We start from the raw sequence: 19,873 nt of genomic DNA, 5'->3' as shown, positions 1-19,873 counted from the left end.
TACAGGACCTCATTAGATACTTCCCCCCCAACTTGACAGCGAACCATTGACAACTACTCGTTGATAGTCTTTCAAACAGTTGTAAACCCATCTCATAGTAATTTAATCTAGAACACATTTCCCTAGTTTGCTTATGAGAATGTCATGTGGGACTGTGTCAAAAGCCTTCCTAAAATCAACATCCACTGCTTCCCCCATCCACTAGGCCAGTAACCCTTTCAAAGAAGGAAATTAAGTTGGTTTGGCATGATTTGTTCTTGACAAATCCATACTGGCTATTACTCTTTACCCTACTATCTTCTAGGTGCTTACGAACTGAATGCATAATAATTTGTTTCAGTATTTTCAAGGTATTGACGTTAGGCTGACTGCCTCGTCTATTATTCCCCGGGCCCTCTTTGTTTCCTCTCTAAAGGCAGGTACTATGTTTGCCCTTCTCCATTCCTCTGGGACCTCACCCACCCTCCATGAGTTCTCAAAGATAACTGCTAAGGGTTCTGAGATTGCTTCAGCTAGTTCCTTAAGTAGAGCCTTGCATGGATACAACATTTGTATCCGCATCCGATCCATGAGCCGCACAAATGGTCCACGGATATAAAGCAGATCTCCACAGATTTGCAGGGCTCTCAATATAAAATCTGTATCTGCAAAAATGGTCTGCGAATATCCACGGATTTGCAGGGGTCTATCCTCAAGTACCCTAGAATAATTTCATCAGGCCCTGCTGACTTGAATCCTTCTAACTTATCTAAATAGTCTTTAACCTGTTCTTCCCTATTCGGGCTTGTGTTCCTTCCCCCTGGTTAATATTAATTGTGTTAAGCATCTAGTCACAATTAATCTTTTTAGTGAAGACTAAAGCAAAATAGGCATTAAACAACTCAGCCTTATTGATGTCATCCGTTATTAGCTCTCCTTCCCCATTATGTAGAGGGCCTAAACTTTCCTTCATCTTGCTCCTAATATATTTCTAGGACCTCTTCTTACTGCATTTTATGCCCCTTGCTAGGTGTAATGCATGGTGTTAGAAGTTCTGAATTTGTGTCTACATGCAAAACATGAGTACAAAAGAACAACACAAGCAAGTTGTCCATATTTCCACTTTTTGATTTTCAGGTCATTGAAGAGCAAATGATGGAGCCATAATGGCCTCTTACTATTCTTCCTATCTTTTCTTCATATGGGGATAGTTTGCTGTTGTGCGTTTAAAAACTGCCAGCTCTCCTGAACTCCTTTATCCCTTAGATTTTCTTCTCATGAAGAGTTCTGTGAGTTAGTAGCTAAGTGTTTCATAAACATTAATGAATTTATCTTCCCAACACCCCTGCATTTTACAGATGGGGAGCTGAGGCACAAAATGATTTAGGTCAAAAGTTTCCACTAATTTTGGATGCCCAGTTTTAGACACCTTGGACCTGATTTATCAGAGTATTTACCATCCCACACCCAGTCCCCGTGTCCTTCCCCAACCAGCCTCAGTTCCCATTCACAGCCCCTCATGCGATTTGACTCTTCCCTAACCCTCCCCACACATCCCGGTGCCCATTCCTAATGTACCCCTCTTTGGGCTCCTCATCCAATCTCAGTCTACCACCCACACCCTCCCAGGTTCTATCCCAGTCTCCCCCCTTCCTGGCTCCTTTTCCCAGTCTCTTTGCCTGGCCAGTTCCAGCTCTCCCCTGCATCCCAGGGCCTCTCTTCCCCCTTCCCGCATCACATTGGTTCTTAATCCCTGACCCCTTGGCGCCCAACCAATTCCAGCTTTCTCTTCCCTGCTCACTGCTCAGAGTGCCAGTCTTGTTTTTTTAGTGGTTAGTTTTCAGTAAGAATTTTCAGTTTATGAAAATATAATTCTCCTCATTTTTGTTCAAACCCCAAATACAAAAAAGATTAAAAAGAAGGTCAGAGTTGATTAAAAATGCCAATTATATTTTTCAGGGAAGTTTGAAAAAAGTTGTTGTTGTTTTCCCCCTAAGTTCCCCCTGGGGGAAAAAATGGTTTTGACCAAAACCAAAACATCTTAATGGGAAATATTTTTTTAAAATTGATTTTTTCCCTCAAAAGGTCATGCAAAATTGGCATTCTTTACTATGTTATTAAGAGGTGGATCTTGAAACTTTTACTCCTGTTGAATAATACCTTACTCCCTGGATAATCTCATTGGAATCAAGAGGACTGCTTGAAGAGCAAAGTACAACTCAGCGTGAGAATAACAGAACTGAACCCCTAACTATTTATACTAATCCAGGCTGCACTTCAAAATACAAGTTATACCCAGTTTTTCCCTTTTACCAATGTTCAGAACCAAAACATGCCTAAAAAGTGGAAATACTTGCACTAGAAAGACTGACAACACTGCAGAAGTATTTTAAATATTTCTAATCCTCTAAGTAGGTGTAGAAGAGTTCCAGAAAGATTAAGTTCCTGCCTAGCAAACCAATTTAGTTTCAAGCTTTAAGGCTACAATCTTCTTCAACAGTAGATCCAGTCCTTTGGATGAAATAAGCAAACCCGGGTCAAAATAAAGCATACAGCATCCCTTTATAATTCTGTAATGAAACAGTAAAGCATTTTAATTGTTTAGGAATCTATTGTTACCTGGAAGCAGCTCAACTCAAGAAATTTAAAAATAAGAATCTATTCCCTCCTCACCCCACAAAATAATTCCTAGAGCAGCAGAACAACAGATAGTGTGCTCTCTGGGGCAGGGACTGTCTTTTGCATCACATGAGGCCCTGATCAGGCTCTTCGTCATTACCACAGTACAACTACTAAATAATCATAATGGTAGAGACCTATTAGGTTATACATTCCATTCCCCTGACAATAACAGTCTGTTGTATGTGTACTAGGAATAATTTATTGCTAATGGCTCGATCCCCGAAAACACACTTACAAACAAAATAACTTTTCAGTAAGCACGCTGACCCAGAAGTTACAAACAAATGTACTGGTTCCAGTAAACTAGTAGTACGGTCCCCACACAAGAGCTTTGCCAATACACCTCTATGCAATGCAGCGTGCATCGTTCCCACTTCTTATGCCCCTTCAAAGACAAACTGTCATGCCAGTCTGCACAGTGGTTTTGTGATAAAGTCGTTGTAGCAAGAGGTCTATTTTTAGACCCCAACCTCCATCTGCCCACATGCAACTTTGCAAACACATATGTGACGTGAAAATTCTATAATCTGCCTTAGATTACTGTAAACTCATTTCATCTGGAACCTAAGACAGCTCTGAAGAACGTCTCTAGAAGTGAATAGCTAGTACAATAATCCACTATGCTGCTCAAAATGAGAAGTTAAGTATCATCTAAAGCAGTGGCGCCCAACCTTATTACACAAGAGGGCCACACAAACCTAAGCACAGCCTTGTGTGGACCAAACACATTCTCTGCCTGGGGCTGACAGCCCGAGCCCTGCCGCCTCATGAAATGCTCTGGTGGGCTATGTATGTATCCCGCGGGCCATAGGTTGGGCACCCCTGAGCAAGAGTAAGACTTTTTACTGAGGACAGCAAAGAAATGCACTCAGAACATCAACCAACTGGCCTTAAGAAGCAATCCACAGCTTTCAGTCTGGGTGAGCAGTTAAACCCGCCTCCCTTCACTCTCTCTCCCAGACTCCCAACCACAATCACATCCTCCTCACAACTTCTACTGGCGCATACTTCATTTCCCCCGACCTGTGACCCACCAAAAAGAACCAGATTGGAATTTAAAAGGATCCCTGCTGCTCGGCTTTGCTGCTGATGGCATGAGTCTGTTAGTCCAGGAGCAGCACGGCACTGAATCAGCCTCACAGAGCAACTCCTCAGATGGAAATACTGCACCAGAGGAATGGGGAGGGTCCAGTCTGCTAGCTCTGCAATGGGCTAACACTGAAAGAAACAGCGACCAAGGTTTTTAAGAGTGACTATTATTTGGGGTCTCCATTTTTGAGTGCCCAACTAGAGCCATCTGATTTTCAGAAAGTGCCAAGCACCCACCCTATGAAATCAGGTTCCTTTAAAAGGCCTCAAGTTGGTCACTTAAAGACTCAAGCCCTTTGGAACAATCAGGTTGTTTGAACAGTCAGATACAGCCCTACAGAAAATATTAGGACATTTTTTACCTCTGCACGTCTTATTTCCCACTTCCAAACATAGAAATATAAGAAGACAATCCAAGAAAGCATGATCAAGGGAATCCCCAATAAATGAAACAATACGATGCTGGAGTGGCAAACTCTGGAAAATCCAGTCTAGCCATTTCATTCATTGCAAATCAATGCCCCCAAAACATCAAGTATTCCTTCTGAGTAGAGGTTTCTCAAATGTTGTTATAGCTAGACCACATCTTAATAGATTGATTGCTTGTCAACACCTCCCCTCTGATTGGAAACCCAATCTCTCCCCTCCCATCCGTAATCACACAAAGTCCCTGCAGCAGCTACAAAAATGGTGTGCACTGGAAAACAATATTAGAAAAGCATTTATGACATGTCTCTACTCTATTTAGCAGGTGGAAACCGGGAAGAGAGCCCCACTGCACAACAGCCAGCTTTCTGCCAACCACCACTAAATGCTGCAACCAGTGATCTGGGGCTGAGTGTACAGGAAACTCTGCTTTAGACAGCACAAGACAAAGCTCTTTCCCCTCTTTGCAGCCCAGTTCATTTGTAACTAAAAAAACAACCACCCCACAATGAAGATCTCTCTGCATCTAAATATTAATGTTTCTGAGAGGCCAAATCCAAGAATTTTGGACCTGAATTTCCACGAAATCCTAAGGCGAAGGGCTCCTGGTTAATGTTCTTCTCCAGTTTGTACATCTGTATGTTCAACAATATGTAGCATTGTTTAGCTGAAACATCTGACCATCAAGGCCAAGACTGCGAACAAACTGGATTATTCCACAGGGGGGTGGGAGAAAATCATCTTTATGTACAAGTAACACAGTAACTTTTTGGGACAGAAGGATGCCATCTAGTTCACACCACCACATCAGCTAAAGTTTCTGCACTGAACATTAGAGTTTCCTTTAAGTCCCTGGCTTCGATGTTTACTCTGAAAGCACTAACAATGTAATTAAATGTTAAGTTAGCAAAAATCAAAATCACAAGCATCAATGGATGGTATATGCAGTAAAATCTACAGGAAAAAATAGCCTAACCACTCAGCATGACAGGACAGAATCGTGTTTCTTTTGTATAGTGTCTGTATGAGCATCAGTAATGTTACTCCTGAGGGAATTCTGCAGCACTGCACAAGTGCAGAATTAATGTCCCCTGCAGATTTTACTCTTTCCCTGCAGAATAACTGATTCACACGCCCCATGCAGGTCCATTTGGTTTGGCCACTGGGACCAGCCAGGGGAAACGTAAATCACCGCACAGGTGGGCGCGACGGAGCGTGTGTACAAGATGCTGTCCCTCTTGCTTACTATCGTGTTGCGCCTGGAGCCAGAGAGGGGCAGGACTGGGGAGGTCCCAGCCGATGGCTCCTACCGTGTGCTGAGCTCCAGCTGTTAGTCAGGTGCTGAATTATCTGTACATGTTTCAGTGCTGTGCCAGATCAGGGCCTAAATTCACTCCTAAGGATGTCCTGCCCTTTAGGATATGTCTACACAGCAAAGAAAAACCTCTGGCTAGCTTGTGCCAGCCAACTCGGGCTCGCGGTGCGTGGGTTGCGGTGCTGATTCATTGCTGTGTAGACTTCTGGACTGGGGCTGGAGCCCAGGCTCTAGGACGCTTCCGGGTGGGAGGGTCCTAGACCTTTGGTTCTAGTCTGAGCCCGCAATTCTGCACAGCAAGGAAACAGCCCCACAGACCAGCCACAGGGTTTCCTTTGCTGTGTAGACATGCCCTTGAAGTCTTCTGTGCTTGACATACATGGAAATATTAGTATTGCCCTCTGCTCTGTGGAGCCATATAAATGTGCTAATATGTGGAATAAGGAATCTATTTGTCAAAACAAATTTTCTGACTCTTTTTTGTTGTCTGTATTGTTACAGACACACTTGTTGATGGGTATTTTGAAATAAATGATCAAAATAATTGAAAATGGCATAATTATATTGTGTTGACAAATAAAATATGCAGAATTTTAAAATATTGTGCACAGAACTTTTAAAATTTTGGCACAGAATTTTTAATTTTTTGGCTCAGAATTCCCTCAGGAGTAGCACCGTTAATCTGTTCCAGGCTGTTATCTTACAGCTAATGAAGCCCTGACCCTCAGACTAATCACTAGACCATCTGAGAAAGCTCATTGTCACTTTCACAAGTCCATTAAACCTCTGTGGATATGGTAAATTTAGCCTCAAATCAAGTTCTTATGAACTAGGGGATTTATTTAAAAGCAACATTTAGGTCTGCAACAGCATCTAGACCCCTAACTTCACAGTCAAGGCATCTACTACATCTTCAAGGGATATTTACCAGATCAGAAATTTTTTTATGAAAATATATTTACCTGGAGCATTAGTTCACAGTCATCTCTGCCAACAAATATCATCTCCCGAGGGAGCCGGTGGCGAATGCCAGTGCTGCTCACCAGGAACCACGAAGTCACACTCATTTTGGTGTTTGGCACTTAACCTTTAAACATCCTGAACAAATAAAACAACACATATATAGTCTGTTATTACTTATTGGCCAGTAACAGAAGCAAGTTAATTGACAGCACTGAAATTAATCTAAATGAATTAAGCAAGTTTTGTGGGAGTTTATAAACAGATTAAAATACATGGCCACCAGAATCCAATGGCTACAAAGCCGACAGGTGGTATAGAAGCAGAAGTATTTATTCACACAACGCACAGTCAACCTGTGGAACTCTTTGCCAGAGGATGTTGTGAAGGCCAAGACTATAACAAGGTTCAAAAAAGAACTAGATAAATTAATGGAGGATAGGTCAGTCACTGGCTATTAGCCAGGATGGGCAGGAATGGTGTCCCTAGCCTCTGTTTGCCAGAAGCTGGGAATGGGCAACAGAGGATAGATCACTTGATGATTACTTGTTCTGTTCATTGCCTCTGCGCACCTGGCATTGGCCACTGTCAGAAGACAGGATACTGGTCTAGAGCAGTGGTTCCCAAACTTGTTCTGCCACTTGTGCAGGGAAAGCCCCTGGTGGGCCGGGCCGGTTTGTTTACCTGCCGCGTCCGCAGGTTCTGCCAATCGCGGCTCCCAGTGGCTGCGGTTCACTGCTCCAGGCCAATGGGAGGTGTGGGAAGCGGTGTGGGCCGAGGGACATACTGGCCGCCGCTTCCAGCAGCTCCCATTGGCCTGGAGCAGCGAACCGCGGCCACTGGGAGCCACGATCGGCCGAACCTGCGGACGCGGCAGGTAAACAAACCGGCCCGGCCCGCCAGCGGCTTTCCCTGCACAAGCGGCAGAACAAGTCTGGGAACCGCTGCTCTAGATGGACCATTGGTCTGAACCTGTATGGCCGTTTTGTTCTTAAGCAGGGAGGCTCTCTGGACCAGGCATTCTCTGGGCACTGGCAACCTGCTGCATCCTCCAGATTGGCAAGGAGCACAGTGCATGCTTCCTCCACCTCCATATTCAAACAGTCAAGCTGGTTCATAACAACTGGCCATACCAACTCGGGGAGTAAGGAGACATAACGTGCCCTCTTATTCTCCTTTGTGGGGTACCCGCATCGCAGGCACAACACAAGACATGGAGAGGGGAAGAGCAGGTGGGTGGGGAATGGCCATGTAGGGCAGGGAGTGGACAGAGCCTTGCATCCCCCCCATCTCAATGAGCCAGTCACAGGAGCTCAGCTGGTACATGGTGGGGGATGCAACCTGCTACTGTTCATATTAGTAGCTCTTTACTTCCCCACCCCACCCCCGCAGCAAGTGGGAAGAAACAGGGAACAGACTGTGGCTATCAGAGGTGTATCACAGTTTGCTCTCCAGTCTGCTCCAGGACAGTGCAGCTACATACTTCCCATTATACCAGGCTCACTGTTAAATCACAGTCTAACTCTAAGGTAGGAATGGTCAGAGATCAGCAATGCTAATGCATAAAGGAAGAGCATGACTTCTGCAGGCAACTGTTCCAGCAAACCTGTTCGCTGCTTGTACGCTCCCATTAGGTTTCTGATGTTCCTGGGCAAGAGTGGATAGGGAAGAAAACCATTTGCTTTGGGGGGAAGAGGAGCGTTTTTCTCTCTCTCTTCACCTTCCCACCCCCCCCCATCCCCGATGAAAATAAGAATGCATCACTAATTAGACTCCCTTCTTTTTTCTATCCATTTGATTTCCCCCACATCTTCCTCTTCTCAAAGTTTTGTTTCTAGCTATAGGTGAGAGTGTGTGTGATGATCCATCCTGCTTTGTTAGATGGACAACAATACTAATCAGCAAGAAGGGGAAAGAGACCATTTATCATAACACATGCCCCATGATCTCTGCATTACAGAATCTTCCTTTTGAGGATCTCAAAGCAGATTTCAAACATGAAGTAAACTTCATGAGCCCTGAGGCAAGTATTACTATCCCCTTTTTACGGTGTGTAAACAAAGTCACATGACACTAAGTTCACATGAAAAGATACCCCTAGTTTTTGAGCAATTTGGGCTATGCACCTTTGGCTTTACATCCTCTTCTCAGGCAAGTGCCTAACTTGGCTTTTGGGCTGATATGGAACTATTAACTCCTGGGACATGGGCCCGCAACTGCGATAAGACTAACAAACACTATCCTGCATCAGAAATAATGCCATCATCCACCCAAGGGACACTGAAATGAGTTCCAAGATAGTGCTTGCCTTAGGAGGCTCAGAGAGAGGTTCTGGATGTGGTCTGTCTAGGATTATTAACTCCTTGGGGCACGGATTCTGACTTCATCTGTATCCCATACAACACCAAGCAGTCAGTGGTTAGAACACGACTGAGTATCCCTAACACATACTACTGGGCTTCCTTTATTTTCCTTTTTTAGCATCTGTGAGTGCCCCCGAGTTCCTCTGGTTCCTTCCATCCCTTCTTAGGTATTCCTTGTTGGGAACATAAAAGTACCTAGATGTGAACAATCACAGAAAGCCACCTGGCACCAGTGCCCCAGGAACCGACATAAGGGAAGGACTTCTCCTGCAGAAAGGATGCCACTGTAAATCCACTCCCCTGTCACCTCTAGCCTATTCAAAACAGCCTCATCGACTTGTGAGTGGGCACAATGCCATTCAAGCTGTAAGTGCAAGAAGCCGGGAGGCCTTGTGTTCGTACCAAAAACTATTTGTGAAGGGCAGGGACCCAGACAGAAAGGTCTGCACTGTTATGCTGCGAATCCTACAGAAACGCTCGGGGATAAAGCAACTCAGCCCACCTCTTGACACTACATTTTGCTTCTAATGCCATGCAGTGTGTCCATGTTGGCATTTGTTGCTAGGAGGAAGGGAATAAACACTCCATAAAGCGGCTATTGGCCCACAATGCAGAAAGTCAGTGGAGGAATTGAAGCCGCAACCCTTAGCTAGATTCAGTGGAGAGAGGCTGTATCTTTAATCAGCACTCACCCCTAGCAGCAGACACCACTGAAACTAATGCTTATTATGGACATCTCTAGGAGGAGAGGAGGGTTATTTAGACAAGCCAAAAAAAAAAAAAAAAAAAAAGGCAGAACAAAGCCACTTAATCCCATTGAATATACAAGTGTTTTTGTTTTTAAAGGAAGACGGGTGGGGAGGGGGGATTTACCAAGCCGCACACTGGATGTTAACGTGATCAAATCCACCACAATGGAGGGGCAGAGATTGAGAACAAAACCCGCTAGGGGATGTTTAAGATGCTGATTGCATGTTTGGTGGGCCACTGATGCCAATAAACCGGCTAGCTTGCATATTCCTCCATGATCCGCCACCATTAGAAAGCTGCTGCCAGCCATCCACACCCAGGGAAAACACCAACCAAACAAGGTGCGACAACAAACCCTCCAGCCTGCGGGACCAAGGAGCGGGGGGATGGACCCCATTAGTCATGGGGGAGGCAGACCGGGGCTCTTTGTCTCGAGAGGACCGGGCTGAAGAAAGGGGAGGGGGAGGATCAGGGATAAGATGGTTTAAAGCACATTGTCTATTTCCCTGCCCAAAATCATCATGGGGGGGAGGGGGGAGGACGGAACAGAGCCGAGCCGGGGGAGGGGAGCTCTGCCCCCCACCCCCCCAGCCCTAGACTGGAGAACGTACGAACAGTTCCCCGGGCCCCCCTTCCCTGCCCCGGCCCCCCCCCAGCGATCAATCGCCGCCACCAGATCTTGGAAAGGGGCCCAGCCGCCTTCCCCCGGGGCCCCCAGCCTGGCAGATCTGTCTCGGTCCAGGCGCCCTGCGCCTCCGCCCCTGCCCCGCTCTCGACATTGTACCCCAGATCCCCCCCGCGTTTCTCTACCCCGAGCCCCTGCGCCCCCTGCCCGGCGGCAGCCGGCTCCCCACCGCATCTCACAGCCCCCTTGGCAAGGCACCGAGCGGGCAGCGGCGCCGCTTCTCCCCCCTCCGCCCGCGGAGCCCGCACGCAGGCCCGGGCCGGCTGGTGCATTGCAATCCAGCCAGGTGCTGCTGTGGCGGAGGCCGCAGGCCAGAGCCACCGAGGATCAGCTGTTTCCTGTCGGCTGCCGATCCATCCCCCTCGCTCCCCGGCCCGGCCTCCCGGTACCTGCTCCAGCCCGCCGCGGCCGCCTGCCCCTGCCGCTCCGCCAGGTGCGGGTGGCGGCAGGTACCGGCTCAGCGCCTGCCTCTAGCCGGCTCTGCCTGCCCGACTGGCCGCTCCTCTGGCATTGCACATTGTCAGCTGCGGCCGGGCTCCTTCCCTCTCCTGCCAGGGGAAGGCAGCGCCGCCCGCACTCGCAGGGCAGGTTCTAGACGTCAGGAGGCGGCTCCTACCCCTTCCACCACCCCCGATCCCGTCTCGCCTGCAGCCGCCCTCTCCGGAGCAGACAAGGCAGGTTAGGTCAGGTGACAGCCTGGTTTAAACATTAAAGCTGCCTGCAGCCTCAGCTCTGCTGTGACCCCAGTCACGGCGAAGTTGGCTGCAACGCGCTTGGGTGTGTTCTGCAAGGAGCAGACATGTTCCAACCACGAGTTAGGACGTGATAATGGGCAGGGCTTTTTCCTCCAACCCCCGGCGGATTTAGGAGCTACACTCCGATTATTATTTATAGGGCATCGGAGCTGTGCATCAGGCTTTACAGTAAATGCACCTGTTAAATGCACTTTGTCAACGCATCGTCAAAAGCGCGGGTGCAAAAATGGGTGGGCATTTTTGCTTGCAGGCACATTACCCAATGTGCATAAGAAGTTGGCCAGATGCTTATGTGCAACCCCAGCTTCTGCGAGCACGCCCATTCCTTGCATATGCACAGGTCGGAGCATGCCAGGGTGTGCATCTACTTTCACCCATTTATTAATGAAAGTGTTGGCGAAGGCCTTGCCCTTAACAGCTGGCAGGCTAGTAGCTGGTTGTTGTGCCAAATTTAGTTGATGTTCCAGAAAAGATCTATCTAGCGATCACTGGTATTTCAAAGGTGCCTCTCATCCTGGTATCTAAACACCCAACGTAGCGCCACGGTAGGCAGATCCTAATCTGATTGCTGGGTACTTGACTTTCCCATTCATAATGAACACTAATAATAATAGTAATGTATTTCTCTTTTATAGTGTCTTTCATTCAAGGTTCTCAAAGGGCTTTGTAAACATTAATTAAGCTTTGCAACACTTCTGTGGTGTAGACTGCATTATCTCCAGTTCGCAAGGCTATAAAATTAATGCAGCAAATTCAGTGTCAGAAATAAGAATGGAGTTCTGCTCCTGATCCTCCAGGTTTTCCCAAGGAACTCTGGGATACATCCAGAAGACTTCCAGGACCCGAATCAAGCCGGGGCCATATGCACATCGGAAAGCAATAGCGCTCGGACCCTGGGTCCCAGCTTAACACGTGCTTAGATCTTCCAGCCCTGGAAGGGCCTGGGACCTTAAGTCCGAGCCCTAGGTTAACACAATTGGTGTGTGGATGCAAGAGGGGTTAGGCGTGAGCCCAGGCTCAAGCCTGGGCTACATTGCTGTGTAGACATACCCCCTTTGGCTTAGTGGAGTAGGCTGAAATTCCATTCAGCATGCATTTTTAAAGCATGCTTATCCTACTTAATATCCTTAGCTGCTACTCCTTGAAGGAACGTATCTCAGAGCGACAAGGGATTGGAGTAATCTGGAGAGTTTGTGAATGGAATAAGAGATCGTTAAGAGAACAAGTTCAGGAAAACACCTCAGGGATGGTGATATACAAAGGTAACTAGAAAATCGCTGATGCTCACTAGTATGGATAGCAGTCAGCCAGCTTTTCCCTGTTGGAGCCACTGAGTATTATTAGAACGCATCCAGTGCTTAATTTGTAATGTAACTGCCCGGGTTCGAGCAACATTTTTTACTTTTGTAACTGACATGGCAAGCCCAGAGGTGGCAGAGCTATGGACTGCCAAGCCGAGAAGTGCCGGGACTCAGCCCTGGCACAAATGAAGTACTGAATGTGCCCAGCCGTGTGCGAGTCTGGTAGAGAGAAGGGTCTGATTTTTAGAAGTGCTGAGTGCCCAGATGAAGTCAGTGAGAGCTGTGGCTGCTTAGGACCTACCTCAGAAAACCAGGACCAATGTGGTCTCCAGGAACCGACATGGGCATCTTTGTTATGTTTAAGAATTTGGATTAGGGACATAACCAGCTATTTACAGTAGCAGATGGTGGCACAGGCTACAGCGGACGCTCACTTCTACCAGTGTTGTGTCAATATAACTCCATTGACTTCAGTGGAGCTACCCTGATTTACACTGGTCACAACTGAATTCAGAATCCATTCTCATGTCTTTATGTCTAGATAATACAGTGATTAGCACTCTATGAATACTAGTAGGTATCATGGTTACCAGGAGGAAAGGCCATTGATTGTAAGTCCCAGCGTTCAGGAGGGAGAGAGAAGCTACAGCACAACTGGGAGAGGAGATTGCATTTCTTCTCTTCCTCCCCTACTCTAAAAGTCGTAGTTATTAATAGTTTGCATTGTGATTACCCACTTTAATGAATGTTTGAGTTCTTCTCTGGGAAATGCCTTGTGTCCAAATGTAACTCAGTGTATTGATTCTCTTCCGAGACCTAAGTGACCTAAAATCCAGCTGTGCCTGAGACCGCCTCTCCTGCAGGAGTGGTGCTTGGCTAGGATTCTCTTCTTCTTGCCTGCTCCAGCGTTGCGCTCCATGGGACTGACAGTAGGACTTTCTCAGTGGCAAGCCCTTGCCTTTGGTGTCCTTTTGGATCTTGTGCAAGGCACATCTATTTAGTCTAACACTTTAGCCAGCAGTAGATTCTCTGTAGGTGGACAAGGTGGAGAACTGTCTCCTTTCTGGGGCCATTTTCATGGGCCCTTTAGATCTGCTTGTGCATTTTTGGGGATGTTGGTATAATTTATTATAGGGCCTTTATAAATAAATGTGAACTTTACTACATTATTTAGTTTAGTCTTTGGTTGCGTTTGCAGTTATGGTTGATTTCACTATTGCATTGTTTATCTCATAAGTATTTTCACTTCCTGTTGAACTACACTTGAGAAGTTTCTCTATTAGCCTAATCACCCAACAGGACCAGAGTGGTACAATTTATTTCTCTCCATGAGCCTACCATCTTCTAGACACGTCTTTGTTCATAGGTACCTGTAAAAAGGTTTTAGTCACTCTCTCTGTACGCTTAGTACCTTTGAGAGTGATACTATTTTGTGTGGGTGTACACATCCACCAATGTACTGTACAAAATATAGATGGCACCTCAGTCCCTGCTCCTTGGACCTTTCCTTCTAACTTAATACAGTTCAGACAGACACACAGGGCCTAACTATACATTGTGTTACAGCCCCTTTATGCCGCTCCAATGATGTAGTGGGAGCAAAGAGTTAGGAGATACAGACCCTGGAGAATAATTCTAGCAGATTTTTGAATGGTTTAAAAGCTCTGGCACTGCTGCAGTCTGGCTATTTTTGGCTTCCAGAACAGCTCCTCAGGGTTATTGCTGGCAGCCACATTTAAGTTAGAGCAGTCTTAGGGCAGTCTAATTTACACTGGTACAGCTGACGTCCTGAACACAATGTATAAAGCCATAATGGATTTCACTATAACTACCTCAGATTCCCCCCTTCAGGAAAATTGTTCTCTGCAACAATGCTAAGGCCATAGCAACCCAGGCTTTGTCCATCAGGTAGCTAGCTACCTTTTATAAATAAACTAGATAGAAAATGTTACTGTGCACTCTTTAAAGTTTGCCACGATCTACCCCACAGCACGTGGGCTGAGGTGAGCTCCGTGTACACATGCAGTTTGTGAATTTGCTGAGCACTCTGGGACCTTTGGATGAAAAGCACTATATAAATATTAGCCATTCACCAATCCCCCAGGTTCTTTCATTCACTTTTGAATAACTTCCTTTCAGATGCATTAGTAAAGGCTCCCAAGAGGTCATGAAGTCTGACAAGAATTTTAACCCACTCCACACAGCTGCATTCTGCTACCCAGTGGGCACAGTTCTGTTAGGGTAGTCACGTGTCTCTCAGAAAACAAGGATTTCTTAATTGCAGGAGGGCCATTTCTTCAGAGTCTAGCTACCTGCAGCAGCTGCTGCATACAGTCTTGATTAGTGTGTGCCTGGAGCTCTCTCATGTCACCTCAGGCCAGGATTCCCAGACTTCCTGTCAGAGGCAGGAGAAAGAATCTGTGCGTACTTAGAAGATGGCATAAAAGGCCTGATCCGGCATTCCTCATATATCCAAAACATTCATTGTCTTCCAGCAGGGAGTGCACAGCTGAGCCCTACACCAAGGTTTTCATAAGGCTTCCCCCAAAATTACAAGTCAATTGATTTTTTAAAACTTTTTATTAAGGCAAGCTTACAATAAAACGTTAAAAATACTTCATCGTACCTTACTTATTTAGGATCAGGTTAATACTCAAAGAACCTGGCTAAAGATTCTCTCCTCCTCCAAGTACTGTAAAAAAAGGGTGACCAAATTACCTCTTTGGGGCACTTCTCTTGTGTCCATTCTTGATGTAAAGCTTATCCATCACAAGGACAGTCCATACTTTGCCACAATTCTACAGAAGTCACATTTTTCAAGGGATAAGCAATACAAGGCCTTGCTGTTAACAATAAAAGAAGTTAATTTGTTCTGTTTAAAATGTAGACCTTTTACTCACTGGAGCATTAAGTAAGCAGGCCAGGGAATCTCTGGGAAGCTAGCATTTTTTGTTATAAGATTAATCTCTTTAATAATTTCCTTCCCAGATGGTCTAATTCCTGCAGCACAACCACCACGTGTGCCAGTATGTTCCCCACAATCCTGTCAACAGAGTGCCTCCCAAGTAGCAAAAACTTGATGGAGCTTAACTGGAGTCAAATGCCATCGAGACAGTAGTTTATGAAAGTTTTCTTTGTGAACTATGCAAACTGAAGATGTCTATCCCCTTTCCCATGGAGGCACCCACTCATCTAGATCAATTTCTTTGTCCACGTTCCCCTCCCATTTTTTCATGGGGGGTAGTTTTCCTATCAACATCTTTTTCAAACAGAACTGTAGGAGGGCCTTGTTTTTCTGAGGTGTCCAACCGGAGATGCCTTAGAAGGGCCTAATGTTCAAAAACCTGCCCTCTGCAAACCGCAGCCCTTTAAAGGGGTCTCAATTTGCCCCCCACCCCCAAATCACTAGCCACTTTTGAAAGCCTGACCTCTGTCCCTTTAAATGGTTAATAGGGCTTCTTGGTAGTTGTATTTCAATTATAAATCGTTCTACAGCTTATGAGTCTGGTTCTCTTTTCGCTTACTCTGGTTCTATACTGCTGTAACCACATTGCTGGCTCCTGATTTACAGCAGAGGCAATGAGGAGAATCAGGTCCTCCTTTCACACTAAGTATTATCTCCAGCCCTGCAGAATATTCCGGCAGTGTTGTGTGCCAACATTTACATTACATCCCAGTCTATTTTACATCTAGCAAGAGGCCCCAATCCTGCAAACACTTAAGGCACGAGGCATCCCATTGAACTAAAGAGGACAGCTCAGGGCCATAGTTAGTCACTAGCATAAGCGTTTGCAGCATTGGGGCCTGAGGGTGGGATCCACAAAGGTATTTAGGCACTTAAGTCCCAGTTTTGGCTCCCGCTGAGCCCTGTAGCTACCTAAACTCATACAATGCCTAAGCTTTTCAGAGTAAAACTTCCCTGAGCACTTCTGTCTCTGAGCACCCCCACTGCTGTCTCCCTCAAAGCATCCAGGTGTCTATCTCCTGCCTAAGCCCCAGAGCAATCCACAAACTGAGGGAAGACAAGCATTCAGCTGCCCGAGTTGGTAGGTGTGCTCAGAGCCCAACCTCCAAAAGAGGAGCCCATCACATAGCATTTAGCCCAGAGGTTAGAGCACCGAGCTGGGAGTAGGAGACTTCGTATCAGTTCCCCCCTCTCTGCCAGAGAAACAGGATATTCTGATGTGGGACACCCTCTTTGTCTCTGCCCAATGACTATTCTAAGTATGGGGGCGAGGAAGAGAGACTGGGAATGGCTCTGCAGCCCAGTGAGGACCACCTACCAGGGAGAGGGAGACCCTGGCTCCAGTTCCCCCTGCTCTAACCCCTCATTATTTATCAAGAGGGCAACAGCTTCAAAAGGAGAGATTGAAGGAGCCTGGCATCAAAACCTCCCATAGCTCAGTGGTGGGGGCATGATCGCAGCGGGTGGGAAGACCGCTGTTGAAATCCTCCCTCCTCCTCTGGCAGAGCTGCAGAGAAGGGGTGAATTCAACCTGCGTATCTCCCACATCCCAGCTGTGTGCTCTAACCACTGAGCTAAGAGTTATAAGGTGGCCTATTCCTGTGTTGTGTAGAGTAAGGCAGGTGCCCCACTCACACCCCTCTAGTCAGCATCTAGTTTAGGCAGGGAGCCACCTAACATGCTGGCTTGCGTGGACACTTCCTTAGGGGCCTCTCTCTCCCCCTTCTCCTAAGGGTACCTGTAAATGAGTCTACACAGCTAGGCACCCCCGCCCCCAAGTGGATGTGGCCTAGGAACACCTCATGTGGCCAGTGCCCCGTATTGACAGCCCCAAGTTCCTCCATTGCTGTGGTGGTGTCTCTGCCGAATAAGTGGGGGCTGAGTCACTGGATGAGTTAAGTCACAGTTTTTAGTCCACCCTTTCCAGGGTCACAGTCATTTAACCTAGGCGTCAAAACTTGCTTTTAACAGAAACAAAAATCCTTCCCCCCTTTCTGGGGCTCTTCCTCAGTTCAGCCTGTTGCCCCTTGCAGGGCTCAACAGCTGCTGTAGAGGATTTGTATACGCCCTCCTTGGGGTCAGTAGGGGAACCCAAGTCCAACCCTCTACTGAGGGTTCTGGCCCAAACACCCTGTACTGCACAGCTAGGACAGCTCCTTTACCCCATTCAGGTGTTGTGCTGAGTGCCATTAAGCCAAACTGTAAACCCTGCATATGATGGAAGCCATTTCAAGCCAGGGGGTGCAGCAGCACCCTCAGGTCCAGTCTCTATGCCAGTTTCCCTTGGCCACTTCCTGCCTCACCTCTTTACTTCCCCTCTGGGTCTCCCAGTCTCTTCTTTGCTTTATCAGGCTCTCTCTCAGGCCTTCCTACCTGAAGAGCTTTTCTTATTTACTTTCTTCCCAGCAGTTGCCTTTCCTGCTCTGAGCTTTTCTCTACAGCTGCTATAGATTAGATTAGATTGTACTGTACTCTTCTCCTCTCACCCTCTAGTTCTTTCCCACAGCAAGCTTTCTTCAGCCTTACCCCAGCTCCTTTTATACAGAAATCCTAAGTCCTCTCAGGTAGGACTCATCCTGTAATCAGGGTTGGCTTAGCCCACGCTTTCCAGGCCCTGGGGCAAGCCGTCCTGTGCAGCGCCTAAGTCAGCTTTGTGGACTGCATTGTTGTTCCTGTGATTTTCTTGGCACCTGAAAGGTAGGCGTTGTGATGGTCAAGCATTGCAATGCCTAAATCCCTTTGTGAATACCATCCTGTCTAATAGACTGATTGACAAGGCCTGGTAAAAGCCTTTGTATAATTTTGGAGGGTTTAATGAGTGATTTCCACAAGGTTAATATTTTAAGCTCCATGATTTAAAAACTGTAGGGCCAGATCTTCAGCTGGATATTGGCCTATGAAGCAGCATCAGTTTATAGCAACTGAGGCTCTGGCCCTATATCTTCTCACTTTACAATTCATTGTATTTTTATAGTGACTTCATATCCCTATTATACCAGCCTGACATTTAATGTTAGCACTATGAAATTCATAAAATAAAATCTAATTTGCATTAGCAGTTTTTGTGAGGATACACATGCCATTCTTTGTTGAATTCGTTCTCCCAAATATGCCACGAAAGAGTTAGCATAATGATTTTCTTTTTATTATATAGTCTAAATCATAAAGCTATTTTTAATGTAAGCCTTTTATACCCTCAGCAAAATCAAGAAATATCAGGACGAGAGTGGTGACCATTCATTGTTATAATGTTTCACCTAGGATGTGTGCAGTATAAATCTTTGCTGGAAAAGAATTTAAAAGGTGTGTTTTAATTATTGGTGTTGGGTAGCTGTAATTAGTAAGCGCAGTAATGAAGATACCAAGCTGCCTGATGAGATTAGGTCAAGGATATATGGTTGTATCATGTGGTTTGTTAAATAGGAGCCACCTATTGTAAGCTAGAGCTATTTCAATTCTATGTTTAAAGAAATCATTCTTCATGGAAAGTTGATTGGTTTCATAAGGGAAGCAGCAGGGTTTTGCAGTTTCCTACATGGGAGGATGGAAAGGACAGGCAGTCAGCAGCCCAAGTTGTTGCTCTCTCTACTGTGATGAGTTTTCTTTCTGTTTGATTTGTAGGTTTCTCAAGCTTGAGCCTGTAAGTGCACGTAATTGATAAAATTCTCTCACCCATCCTGGATAAGCAGCTGCTGTGTGAAGGGTCACAAGTTAATCTCCAGCCTATGGTTCTGCTGTTCCCCCTCAGATGCAGGACTTCCTGGGTACTGGATTTGAATTAATGCTGCCCAAATAATCTCTCCACTAGTCCAGCACCAATTTTTCTCTCAATTCAGAGCCAACCAGCACAGATCTTGCTTCGGCAGGTTGTGAGTTGTAGAGGTCCCAACACCTAGCCACTCCACCCATATGCTGGGGTAGCAGCGTGGCTAGTATGGATCCATTATCACTTGGTAAATTTCACCAAGCCTTTAGAATATTGGGGGCAAATTGTTTTGCTGTTTAACATTTGTGAGAAAAAACTTGACAATCAACCCATCTAAATGTACTAATGATTATGATTCAGATATAAACCTCAATTTAAGATGAAGGTAAATTCACATTGTTCTTGTTGTTAATACTGTCCCAGCAGGGATTGGGGTCTTGTGTATTAGGTACTGTACAAATAAATAACACAAAGAGTCCTTGTCTAAGAGCTCACATTCCAAGATTTAGACAATGTTTGATAGGTGAACAATACAGGGGGGAGGGCTGTAATTTTTATAAAAACCTTCACCAAAATTTCATCCTGGTTTTTTAATCAAAATCAAAGTTTTGTTAAAATTGTGAAAGTTTTTGCCCAGCTCTTGTTAATAAACTGGCAAATAGGGAGGGTGAGGTGAGGTTAAGGTTATAGCAGAGACAGGTGTTTCCATAAATGAATCATAACTGTGGTCTCACTAGTCGCAAGTTGCTGCCAGTCTGACCGGTGCCAGATGGTAATATTTCTGTTAATGGAAATCTCCAAGTCTCCACTTTTGCTTGGAACTGTATATTTGATTTTTGTTTATTGCATTCTGTTGCACTATAGTGTTGCCTGTAAACTGAAAAACTTCAATGAAAT

At 45.9% G+C, this 19,873-nt stretch overlaps 1 protein-coding gene and 1 long non-coding RNA gene across 4 annotated transcripts in view; both read right to left on the bottom strand.

Annotated features, from left to right (window-relative positions):
• The window catches only part of CEP170B (centrosomal protein 170B), a 99,010-nt gene extending 87,898 nt beyond the window's left edge, over positions 1 to 11,112 (bottom strand). The window contains exons 1-2 of one of the 3 annotated variants that reach the window (XM_037901066.2): positions 10,639 to 11,112; positions 6,454 to 6,589 (exon numbers count right to left, since the gene is read on the bottom strand). In XM_037901066.2, coding sequence (XP_037756994.1) covers positions 6,454 to 6,558 — 105 coding nt within the window. In that variant the 5' untranslated portion in view covers positions 6,559 to 6,589; positions 10,639 to 11,112. Of the gene's footprint in view, positions 1 to 6,453; positions 6,590 to 10,418; positions 10,440 to 10,638 lie in introns of those variants that run through there. The other 2 variants (XM_037901067.2, XM_043550233.1) reach the window with 2 other exon arrangements.
• Positions 11,113 to 13,468: 2,356 nt separating this feature from the next.
• Positions 13,469 to 17,782, bottom strand: LOC122466342. Its single transcript, XR_006291761.1, has 3 exons — positions 17,574 to 17,782; positions 15,024 to 15,148; positions 13,469 to 14,700 (listed from the first exon to the last, which is right to left on the bottom strand). It is a non-coding gene; the product is annotated as an uncharacterized LOC122466342 (long non-coding RNA).
• Between the last annotated feature and the right edge of the window lie 2,091 nt (positions 17,783 to 19,873).

The sequence above is a fragment of the Chelonia mydas genome, chromosome 6 (genome assembly GCF_015237465.2).
Source record: "Chelonia mydas isolate rCheMyd1 chromosome 6, rCheMyd1.pri.v2, whole genome shotgun sequence".
Taxonomy (NCBI): Eukaryota; Metazoa; Chordata; order Testudines; family Cheloniidae; genus Chelonia; species Chelonia mydas.
The sequence above is the reverse complement of the archived record's forward strand: the minus strand, read 5'-3'. Positions and strand labels throughout refer to the sequence as shown.